The sequence below is a fragment of the Trichechus manatus genome, unplaced genomic scaffold, assembly GCF_000243295.1.
Source record: "Trichechus manatus latirostris isolate Lorelei unplaced genomic scaffold, TriManLat1.0 scaffold00293, whole genome shotgun sequence".
Lineage (NCBI taxonomy): Eukaryota > Metazoa > Chordata > Mammalia > Sirenia > Trichechidae > Trichechus > Trichechus manatus.
In genome coordinates, this window is record NW_004444229.1 from 1,314,611 (window position 1) to 1,327,713 (window position 13,103).

A 13,103-nucleotide genomic window follows, 5' to 3' on the forward strand; every position below is an offset into this window, starting at 1 on the left:
CATAAAACAGCATGTGTGTTACTGTTACATGAGAAACTATCTGTTCTGTAAGCCTTCACCTGAAGTACAATAAAATATTAAAAAAAAAGAAAAATATAATTTCTTTGTGTTACTATAATGAGGCAGGTGCCCCAGACCACAACTTGGTAACCCAGATCCTGAGAACACCTAGCAGCAAATAATTTTGCAGAATGTCATCTGGAGTTGGAGTTACAACACATCAAATAGAATTACCCTTTACTTCTATCCACTCCAAAAAGAGTGAAACTGTGGGAAAAAAATGATAGCCATATCTTCTTTTTACCATGAAGTTGTTATAATTGCAATGCACTGAGAAATGAGAGTACAGTCACGCGCTGCAGAATGTCCATCTGGGCAATGTCCAACTGCATGTATGTCTGTGGTCCCATACCACAGTAAACAGAGGTAGTCAAACATGTAAAAGCCTGAGAAGTCAGAATTAATAGGTGGAGAGCTGATTTTTTTTTCTTTCCAGATACGCAGTTTCAAATGCTGCTGAAAGGTCAAGAAATATGGAAAAAAAAAGTTACACTTACTGACAATGTCCATGCATATCTTGGCATCTGCTGTTTTCTAGTCTTTATAGTGTAAATTACTCTGAGAAGATGACAGGAGTTGGGAATTAGAGTATAGGTGAAGAACCCGGCCTAAGGCAGGAGGAACTGCATCTCTTTCACTGTAACTATGTAGAGGAAATTTATGCAGTTTTTGGTTTCATGGCTTCTATTTACTCTGAGAAGCAGAAGAGAGTTGAAAATGGAGCATTTGAGGAGAGTGGATGTTTGAAATTTCCACTGAGAAATTTGCGGCAGCAAGAGGCAAAGGAGAAGTATCAATTTGGAAGTGAAAGAAAAGGTTATTAAACAACATGAAGGTGGAAAATCAGTGCATGCTACTGCTCGAGACTTAGGCATGTTCACACTATGTCCAAATCACATCACGTTCTACTTCACAGAACATATCATGGATGTTAAGCAACGCATGGCTGTATATGTTTAAAGGATCTGATGTATCCAACATCAGCTATTAGTTAATAACATTTTAAGGGCTAGACAGTGATAGTAGAAAATGAAATTTAAATGAGAAAAAAATGGCAATAATGTTAACACCTGAAAATATACAGAAATACTCTTACCTGCTTTATTCCACAAAAATCAGCAATACTGCTTATCAGCTCTGACATTGTATGAACTTCATGAGACTTTTTCATATTCATAAACTCATCTGGCTTCACATTTTCACCTGACCAAAATAAAACAAAACAAAGATACTGCTATTAAAGAAGCACAATCCAATTTGAATGATCAGTTGATATTCATGTTTTTTGTAATTAAATATGAAAATAATATAGAGATTTTATTGTGGAATCTGGGTAATATATTCCTATTAATTTAGCTATTATGGATAAAATCTAAATTAAAATATTGAGACTCATACAACAATAACATTATTTAAAAAAGTTTTAGACACAAAAAGCAATTAACCATAAACAAAAAGATTGCTAAACTATAAAAGAAATTTTCTTCATCAAAAGACATCATCAAGATAGTGAAAAGATAAGTCACAAAGTCGGAGAAGATAATTACAATATGTATATCTACACAGAATTGGTATCTAGGAATAAAACAAAACAATACAAAAAATAAACTACTACAAATCAATAAGAAAAAGACCACTCGATAGAAAAATGGGCAAAAGATTTAAATAAGACTTACCTAAAATTAAATTAAATTACAAATTAAGTTCCTGAGTTTCACTAGCTGCATTTTAAATGCTAACAGCCACATGTGGTTAGATTTTACGCTACTGGACAGTTCAGTTACAGAACATTTCCATCATCAGAGAAGGTTCTGTCGGACAGCACTTCACAGTATAAGTAATACACTATAAAGTGTATAGAAATGGCCAAAGAGCTCAACATTGCCAGTCATTAGCAATATGAAAATTTAAATCACGTGGGAGAATGCTACATATCTATCAGAATTCGCTAAAATGAAAAGACTGACCAGCTAAAGTGTCAATGAGGATGTGCAGAAGGGGAACATTTAAACTCTGTAGGCGGGAGTATAAATTGAAACATCTGTTTTGTAAAAAATGTTTGGCAGTATCTTCTAAACCTGAACATCTGCGTATTTTATGACTCCCAGCAATTCCACTAGTAGGAATATATGTAACAGAAGTATGTACGGAGATGTGCACCAAAGACATTTACAAGAATGCTCATAGGTTCACTATTCCTAACATAGTAGTCCAAAACTGAAAACTCAAATATTTATCAACAGTAGAATGGAAATAGCACAGCAAATTTAAAAAAAAGAAATCAAACTTCTGCTACATGTGATAACATGGATGCATATGCAAAAAGAAACCAGACACAAAAGAAAATGTACTACAAAGTCTGAAAACAGGCAAAACTTCTCTGTGGTAGTAAGAGCCGTAACAATGGTTACCCTGGGGTGGGGAGCTGTGGTGGGGATGAAGCACAGGCTTTTGGTATGTAATGCTCTATTTCTTGAACTGGGTGGTGGTTTCATAGGTGTTTTCATTTTGTGAAAATTTTATGAATATTTACATAAAATATTTCTTGAATAAAGAAAATATTTTCCACATTTATATAAATACTAATATTCCAAATATATTTCCTATACACAGGCAAAGAATGAAAGTTTGAATGATAAAACAGAATCATAAACCAGACTGACACTATATTTATTCCTCTGAAACAGGGTTTTTGAACAACAGTGCTACTGACATTTAGGGAAGGATTAATTCTTTGTTGTGGGGGCTGCCCCATGTATTGGAGGCTGTTTAGAAGCATCCCTGGTATCTTCTCACTAGACAACCCTCAAGATAAAACAACCAAAAATATTTCGGGACATTGCCAAATGTCCCCTTGGGGAGGGGGAAAACTGCCCCCACGTGAAAACAACTACTTTAGAGTCTAGGATGGCAAAACAACTATTTATACTTCTATGCTCATGAATTTAGATTTTCAACCATCATTATCCATTGCAAACAGATGTAAAATACATTTCATTCATTTCTTGAGAAGACAGCACCATGGCAATTACTTGTTAAAACTATTCTTACGTTTGTACTATAGTATGTGTCATGTATAAGCCAATTCCTCTCTATTTCACTCTAATACTAAATTTAAAAACAAAATGCCTTTTTGGCAGATGTTAGAGCTCAACTAGTTGCTTCCCATATTGAAAGTAAAAAATAAAAGCAAACATGATGGGACAATAATCATCATTAGAGACAAATGACAAGCAGTCATACACAGTAAACTGTATTTTACATGAATACATAATTTTTATATGCATACATTCATCCTAAGCCACCCATCAAAATCCTTATTCTAATAAAAATAAATAGTTGAAGGTGAAAATACACATTTTCCAAAGGAAAAGATGACTCTGTATACTTAAGCAAAATTTGAATAAAACTATTAAATTTTTTTGAATAAGAAAATAGGCTCTCCCTTATACCAAAAACCACATACTGTATATAATAATTAAAAGACATAAAATATATCGAAACTTTACTGTTTAACCTTTTATTCCTTAAGCATATTCTTTAGTGAGATTTCTTCCAGCCAGGACATTTTAGAGGTACATTCTCTCTACGGAGCCCTGGTGGTGTAGTAGTTAAGAGCTCAGCTGCTAACCAAAAGGTCGGCAGTTCAAATCCACCAGCAGTTCCTTGGAAACCCTGTGGGGCAGTTCCACCCTGTCCTATAGGGTTTCTATTGACTTGATGGCACCTAACAACAACAACATTCTCTCTGCTTTTCTCTTAAATTATCTTCAATTCACCTTCACATCTGAATGTTGATTTAGCTGGATATGGTATTCTAGATTGATGATTATTTTCAGCACTTTAAAGAGCTTTACCATTGTTTTTGGGTCTTTGTTGTGGCTGATGAGAAGTCCACGGTAGTTTATTGTTCTTTTTAGGTAATCTATGTTTTATTGCTCTGGTTCTTTTTATAATTATTTCTTGTAAGTTTTGCATTTTCAACACATTTTTAATTTGTTTTGTTTGGGCTTTCTTTGACACAGAGATCTTTTTCTTTCTTAAATTTTGGAAAATGCTCAGCCTCTGTGTTTTCAAATATTAAGTCTCTCCATGTTTCCATTCAGATATTTGATGAACCTTCTCATACTAGTCTCCATGTATATTAGTTTCCTATTGCTGCTGTTAACACATTACCACAAGCTTAGTTGCTAAAAACAACATAAACTTGTTATGTTATAGTTCTGGAGGTAAGTAGGCCAAAACGGGTTCATTGGGCTAAAATAAGGTACTAGCGCTGTGCTCCTTTCTGGAGTTTCTAGGGAATAATCTGTTTTCTTGCCTATTCCAGCTTCTAGAGACAGCCTTCATTCCTTGGCTCATGGACCTCTTCCACCTTCAAAACCAGTAATGGTTAGAAAGTTTCCCCTGCATTGCATCACACTGACTCTGACTTATCTACCTCCCTCTTCCATCTTTTAAGGATCCTTGGGATTACATCGAGTATATCTGAATAACCCAGGGATAAACTCCCTATTTTAAGGTCAGCTGATTAGCAACCTGAATTCCATCAGCAACCTTAATTCTCCTTGCCATGTAATATAACTATTCACAAGTTCCTGGGATGAGGAGATGGACATCTTTGGAGGGCCATTATTCTGACTACCACAGCATGGTTCTCCCCCTCCACCACTCCCAAATAGCTGTTTATTGGCAGAGTATCAAAGAGGTAGTATACAAAGATAATACTTTAAAACAATGCTGAGAGGGGAAGCAAGAGTGATGGAAAGGACAGACTGGAGCCCTGGGCAGGGTGGCCTTTTTCACCAGGAGAGAGATGAAGTGGGAAACGGGGTTAGGGAAGGAGACCTGGAGAATATAGGACTAGTTGGAAATGAAGACTGACTTGCTGTCTAAGGTGTCAGCTTCGCCACCAGTATACTTTCCTTAACAAGCAAAACTGTTATCCGGAGCTTGCTTGACTTATTTTTCCTGGGCAACTTCAGACATTTTCTTCCTGCTCTGGACCATGAAAATAAGATCTCAGAGTCAGGCTATGCCAGAGGATAAAATCAGAGTTGATAGCTTCTGGTGGTGGGGGAGGGGAATAGAGGGTGAGGAGTTGCAGTGTAGGGTTGGGATGCTCATTATGGCATGACAGTCTTCTCATTGAGAACATCTGGGTGCAAGCTTAATCCAAGTTCACTGCACTGGGAAACTGGGTTTCAACAACATCTCTCCAGATAGAAGTGGTGGTCACTCAGGGTCCTGTAGATGGCAGCTGGCACCTTTTTGGTAACGTACTGATGGCACCGTAGGACATGGTCTCTGTCAGGGTGGTTTAGATTCCATAAAGCACACAATGCCATTCTTCTGGAAGATACTAGCAAACCAATATGTTGAAGTGCTCCAGTATGGGGGATACAACTGCTCCACAGTCACTTATTACCAACATGCACCCCTACATGGCTAAGTCACCTCTCTCTTCCTTATACAGAGCATACCACATAGTCCATACAGACCTTAAATGGTGGTCTTGCTGTTTATTCCTACCAGGGATACAACACCCTTGTCCATCTTGATGCCCATAATGCTGTCCATGCACTTTATAAATCAGTGGGAGAGGAAAATTTTTTCTGCCTTATGGTAAAGTATTTGGTGAATGAGGATGATATCATTAATGCAGAGATTCACTCAGTTATTGCCAGTCAGCAGCCACTGGGAATAAAGTACTAGTTCTCCTCAGTGTTTTGGGTCCAATGGACTATAGCCTCTTGGCAATGTTGCTGATGAACTCATTTGTAGCCAGAATTCCCTTACCAAGAACCATGATTCATCAAAAACTCGCCTTTTTTTTTTTACACCAGGGGAACCACTATGAAATAAATTTGCTTAAAATGATTCGAGAGATAAAAGAAGAAATACAAGTAATTAAGAATAAGACTCAAAGGGGAAAAGTTCCCTTTACAATGGAGAGGTCCAGTGGATCCATCTTTACCAAGTGAGCAAATTTGGCATCACCAATAATGGAGAAGTATTCAATACGCTTCCTGATGTAATGCACTGAAAAGGACACAATATCACGTAAGTGGTATTCCTGTCAAAAATGGATAACCTGAATCTAATTATGCAAAAACAACAGGCAAACCTGGCTTATATGCAATAAAGTACCAGTGTCAGGAGAAACAAAGTCTGAGAAATTATTTCAGATTAAAGGAAATTAAAGAAATATGATATCCAAATGTCATGTGTGAGCTTGAATTGATTCCTGTATAAAGAAAAAAAAAACTGCTATAAAGAATATTTTTGGAAAAACTAGAAAATAGACTGCTTGTTAGATAATATTACTGTATTAATATAAAAATCCTGAATGTGTTCGTGTACTCTACAATATGTAGGAGAATGCCCTTGTTCTTAGGAGGTACAGGCTGAAGTATTTGGGGGTAAACTGTCATGTTATCTGTGATTGATTTTCAAAGACTTCAGAAAGAAAAAAAAAAAAAAATGTGTGTATGTGTGTGTGCAGAGAGAGAGGAGAAAAGCAACAAATATGGCAAAATGTTAACAGTTGGTGAATCCAGATGACATATATACAGGGTTCATTGTACTATCCTTGCAACTTTTCTGTAAGTTTGGAATTTTTCAAAATAAAAATGTGGGGAAATAATGAGGATCAAATGAGATAATGAATATGAAAGAGCTTTGTGGATGATAAAACATAATACCAAAGAGAATCTGAGATTCGTTATTATTAATATTAAAGCTGGTTCCTCACCTCAGCATTGAGTAGTTTAACTTTTTTTTTTAACCAAATTGTCTAATCTCTGCCTTTTAATTGGAGTGTTGAGTCTAGTTACACTTAATATAATTATCGATATGGTTGGGTTTTCACCTACCATGTTGCTGTTTGTTTTTTATTTGTACCATCCCCACCTCCATTGTTATTTGTTTCTTATTAGTACCATCCCTACTTCCTGACACCCATCTATCTCCTCCATATCCCCAACCACTCTCCTCTACTCCCCCTCTACTTTCCTCATCTTCCTCCCAAAAAACTGGCTTGTGGAGAACATCAGCCCACTGTAATAGTGCCCACCAAGTCAGCAAAAAATGAACGTAAGGATTAGAATCTATAGTAGTCACTGCAATCTGTGTTTTGAGGGCAGGAACAATCTGAACTAAGGATTACCAAGGACTAATGAAGGAAAAATACAGAGATCTATAATTGTTCTGCTACTTATCTATGCACAAGTTAATTTATGAGAGTTCATGACATAAGATCTGACAATGAATTAAGGATACACTGGAAAGATGAATAACAATATATAGCTTCTAAGTACATAAACACACACACATACCAGTTCTCTGCTTTTGATTTCCTTGAAGGGCTACAAGCAACTGTTCAAAAGGAGTACATACTCCCAAGTTTTGTAGAGAATAATATTTTGCAGCCAGAGCAAAGCCTTCTACATTCACCAGCTTCTGAGAAGTTCCACAAAATATTTTGGATAAATCAGAAATACCTAAAAAAAATCAGAATAGAAAGAAAAATGTTAATAATATTAAATAATTGATAGGTAATTTATATGAAATTCAAAAACAAAAAATAAAAAACACGTATCTTGTACAAAATATAATATTTTCATTTTGGTTTGAATTTTGGCAATATCTCATGGTTCCATTTATCTTTGCTATTTAAACAATTAGCTATTTTTAGCCTCTGATTTTTTCTTAATATTGTATAAAATTATATATTTAAGCTCCCAATTAAAATCTGACACCCTCTTTTTTTCCAAGAGACCCCTCCCTACCAAAAAAAAAAGTTCAAAATCTTGCTAAACAGTAATGTAGCCATTAAATTTAACTGAATTTAAAGGTGGTCAGCCTGCACAACTGTAAACTGTTATTCCTATCTATGCTGCATGTGGAACAACAGTAACATCCCCAGTGGTATTAATGTTACTGTAAAATAGTTCCTCCCTCATTTGGACCATGTAGAACTGTTGTGTGTGGGGATATGAGTGTGTTCAATGCATTGTCAATATGAGTTCTCAAACGAATCAAGTGCAAACAGCTCATTTCCTTCCCATAACCAATTTTAAACTACACATTCTAAGTTTAGTAATATCAATAGTTTCCAAATGCTCACTCATTTAGAATAATATGGTAGACCATCTTACTGTTCACAAACATCCAGTACCCCTCTCTATGTGAAGATCTTATACCCTGTTGATTCAGGTATGAGATCACATCTTTCCTAAGCAAACTATGTAATTTTCATGTATAAGATTTTCAAGTATCAGAAGATCCATTACTCCTTCTTTTCCTAGCTCTTTAAGTATAGAAGTATGTGTCAAGATGGAACCTCCTTCAGCTTGAGTCTCTGAGTGAGTAAAACAAGGGCAGCATTCCTGCCAACTTACAATGGTCATGTAGCTTATATGAAAAATAAACTTTGTTGGTTTTAGTCATTGAGTTTTTACGCTTATTACTGCAGCATAATCTGGTCTATTCTAAAGGATACACACAAGCAGACTTAACAGATTTGCTTTTCATTGCTCAGCTGCATCTTTCTATGGTTATCTGTAAGGCACGTTAATTCATTTAAACCAAAAACCAAACCCGTTGCTGTTGAGTCAATTCTGACTCATGGCAACTCCATGTTTTGCAGAGTAGAACTGCTCCATAGGGTTTTCTTGGCTCTAGTCTTTACAGAAGCAGATCACCAGGCCTTTCAAAAAAAAGGCATTCTAATTTGTCTGTAGTAGTTCAAAGAAACTCTTTTGATGGAGAAGACGTTTAAGTCTACTCTTTGAAAATTGTTTTTAATAATGCAAAAAACACACATCTAGTGCTTAAATGGAGCCCTGGTGGCACAATGGTTAAGAGCTTAGCTGCTAACCAAAAGGTCAGCAGTTTGAATCCACCAGCCACTCCTTAGAAATCCTATGAGGCAGTTCTACTCTGTCCCATAGGGTTGCTATGAGTCAGAATCGACTCAACAGCAATGGGTTTTGTTTTGTTTTTGGTTTAGTGCTTAAATGAATTATGTAAAATGTTCATCCTATGACAGCATGGTGCAATCCAGGGAAAAATTTTGGTTCCATCAGAAAAACTATATTATATTCTATGACTCTACTCTAGCATAGCTGATCCTCTACAGTCACTTATGAAATTATAAAAATCCATTTAAGCACAAAGAACAATGATGCTGCCTAACAAAAATTAAAAGCAAGAAAACCGGCAAATGTTTATAGAATTCTAAGTAAAAACTGCCTGTCTAAGCTAATATCTTTTTAAAGCTAATGTCTATTAATTTAAGACCCCGGAGTGGCACAAATTGTTAAGCGCTCAGCTACTAACCTAAAGACTGGTAGTTCAAATGTACCCAGCAGCGCCACAGAAGAAAGGCCTGGTTGATCTGCTTCCATAAAGATTATAGCCAAGAAAACCCTACAGAGCAGTTCTACTCTGTAACACAAGGGGTTGCCTTGAGTTGGAACTGACTTAATGGCAATGAGTTTGGTTTTTTATCTGTTAAGTTGGTGGTGGTAATGTTTACCAAAATTGTCAAAGATGTGTAACTTTCATTTCTGAATCAACTAAATAAAAATTTAAATTACAAAATTAGATGATGAATTTATTTATGATATACTTTATGTATTACATACTTTTTTTGGACATTTGGCAAACTGAATTTACTAATACAGCCAAAAGTAATAAAACCCACATCAAAATATTTAGGCATGATACAGAAGGGAAAACTCATTTACTCAAGTGAGACTCTTAGGTTTAAGGGCAGTCTCAACATCCCCAGGTTCCAGGGCAGCGATTTCTAAGAGTGTGATAGAATGAGAGCATTAAATCTCAACTTGCAGAGGGACTATTATAGTAGTCAGTTATTGGACAATGTTGCCAACAGAAAGAATGTGATGTTTCTGTTGGAAAAGTAAAGCTTCCAGTCAATTTAACTATGCTTAAAGAAAATATCTGAAAAAAGTCTAATCTATTCTGAATTAAATGTTATTATTTTGCTTTTAATTACAGGCCTGTAAGTAATTTCAAAAATTTAGAGATCTAAATTACAGACATTATCTTTTTAACAATAATTACTTTTTAACAAAAGCATAGTGTTTTGATTCAGTACATTAATTTATGTCATTTAGGGCTGGCACCAGTTTGCTCAGACAGTCTAGAATGCCATGAAAAACAATCTTTTTGAATTATGGAAATATAGCTGCTGGACTTTTTTTTGTTTTCAACTGAGCCTGCCTGTAACTGTTGTTACATGCTATTTTTAGAGATTCAGAGAGAGAGGTGTCAATGATTTATCTTTACTTCCATCTCTGAAACAGCATGTGAGAAAAGTTATGTGACAATGACAACAGTGTATATAGTCCTCACAGTGATTCCCTAGGTACTTGCATAATGAGATTGGGTTTTGCAACTGGATAAAACAGCAACCACAATGTTACTCAGTTTATATTTATACAGTTAATTCTAATTTAGCTAAATTTTTTATACACGAAAGCTTGTTTTTTGTTTTTTTTTAATTCACTGACCATTAAATCTGCATATTATGTGACCTGATTATTTTGCCAATATCTCCCTCCACTGGAAGTGCCTGCTCTGCTTTATTACATGTTTACTTGTTTTCTTTATTTACTCTTACTTTTTGTACATTCTATCACTGTTTCACAGAAGTTTCTTAGAAGATAGTTAACTGGGTATGAGGGATCAGGTGAAGTAAGAGGCAGGGGGAATTATTTTCTATCAATACGTTACATCTATATCTATATTTTCTATAAATATGAAATCTCATATTTCAAATCAAAGTATATCTCTAAGGATCTTTTTTTTTTCCACACCAGAAACGAACATACAAAGAAAGATAGAAAAGTCATATATTAAAAAGTCATGCATAATAAAATTCCAAAAATAAAAATAAAAACAATCAATGAACTATAGTATTTACATTTAATAAAAATAAATTTTCAAAAGTAAAAAGTCTACAGCTTTACTTGAATGTTATATAGCACTTTAAAGAAGACAGAATACCATTAGAGTTCACAATAACTCATCACTGCTATCACTAACATTTATTGTACGTAGACTATGCGTCAGGCATTTTACATTTAACCTAACAGTCTTATGAGCCAGTTACATAGTGCTTTTATCCCCATTTTAAAGAGGAAAAATCTGTGATAGTTTGTAATTTACCAAGTTCCCACAGAAACTAAGTGGCAGGGCTTGTAAACCAAAGTAGTTTGACCTCAGACCGTGCTCTTAATTCCCACATTTGATTAATACGTCATAGTGGTTAAGTGAGCCCTGGTGGCACAATGGTTAAGAACCTGGCTGCTAACCAAAAGGGCGGCAGTTCAAATCCACTAGCTGTTCCTTGGAAACCCTACAGGGCAGTTCTACCCTGTCCCATAGGGTCGCTATGAGTCGGAATCTACTCGATGGCACATAACAACAATAAAAGTTAAGTACAGTGGACAATAAATGGAATCAGGCAAGATAGCCATTAAGAAAAGCATTAGCGACACCTGACAGAATCTGGTCTGACAAGAATTCCCTCTGGCAGAGACAAATGTATGGTAACAGCTCAAGATATTTGACACTTGCTTTCTTCATCTACTTGATTTGTTCATTTTCTTCACTCCCCTAGACATCTCTCTCTCCATCAGAAGTGATCTTAAAATTTCAAGAACTTAAAAAGTGATTCTTACTTATAAAATAACTGGCAAATCTCTGCAAAGGGAACAAAGGAGTTTTCATGATAAGATTTTGTTGTGGTATCTAGTTCTAGAAACAAAGTAACATACTGTTTCATGCCCAGCTATAAAGCAACAATACCTTGTACACAGCAGGCACTCAGTTAATAGACACTAGATGAATATATAAATGAATGAATGAAAGCAATCCCGCAATACATTTAGTACTGCAGCATCACCAGCTACACAGGGAGAAAGAAAAATTCTAAAACTCTGTAGTGGTAGTAATCACTGAAGCCACCTGGAGGACTTCAATAGCACTGTTAAACCAAACCCGCTGCCACAGTTGATTAGCACTGTTAGAGGAGCATAAAACCTCATCTCAGCTCTAATGTTTATAATCCAGGGTGAGACAAGAGTACTTTAGAACACTTAGAGTACAATATAAGATAAAATGTAACTATGTGACAAATTTTGAGGTTTAACTGTGTTACAGGGGTTACAAGAAAGGTCACTATTATTATCACACAGCCTAGACCTGTCCCATGGCCTAGCATTTCTTCAAAAGAAAGTAATCTCCCAATAAGGATCTTCATAAGGACATAGAAATATTTTGTATTCACTTCTGCATGAATGCCCCACATATGTCTCCAATTCAAAAGGTTCAAAACCGAACTGAATGGTCTCATTCTGTTGAAACATTTCTCTTCTATTTCCTATCTTTAATGGCTTCATCACTCAACCAGTGCCAAAGTTAAAAGCCTTTACATTATCTTAAGTGATTCTTGTGCCCTCAATCTGCACATAAAGCCATCCATCAATCCCAAAGTCAAAACGTCTTTCATTTGGACTCCTCCACTGCACCTCTGTCACTGCTGTGGTTCAAACCCTATTAACTCTCACCAAGGCTACTGCAATAGCTTCATACTTGGTTGTTTCCTTATCTAGACTCCTATAGCACAACACACAGTAAATGTTGGTTGAGTTGAACTGAACAAGTTTTCTAAAATGGAAATTTACTTGTATTCCAATACAAATTTAATTACACATTTTAAGGCTTTGGTTTCCACAATAGTTGACTTTAGGCTTCAGACTTTTGTATTTGTTTAGTAGAAGTCAAACAAAAGTTAAAGTCTGCCTTAATGAACTTTGAAAATTAAACATGGGATAAGTTAAATTTTATGAACATTTGAGTACACCCATAATCCTTTAAGCTGCCTAAAAAAGAAAACTGACTATATACTGTTACTTTTTAAAATATATGTATCAATTTATATCACCCAATTATGGGCTAATAAACTTTTTGCCTAAGCTACTCTAGCTTAATTTATGGCTGCATATGAA

At 35.4% G+C, this 13,103-nt stretch overlaps 1 protein-coding gene across 1 annotated transcript in view; it reads right to left on the reverse strand.

The window, feature by feature from the left end:
• The window catches only part of METTL25 (methyltransferase like 25), a 167,153-nt gene that overhangs the window by 139,433 nt on the left and 14,617 nt on the right, over positions 1-13,103 (reverse strand). Inside the window, exons 2-3 of the mRNA XM_004390258.3 lie at positions 7,398-7,562; positions 1,157-1,263 (exon numbers count right to left, since the gene is read on the reverse strand). Of these exons, the coding sequence (XP_004390315.1) occupies positions 1,157-1,263; positions 7,398-7,562 (272 nt within the window). The remainder of the gene's footprint in view (positions 1-1,156; positions 1,264-7,397; positions 7,563-13,103) is intronic.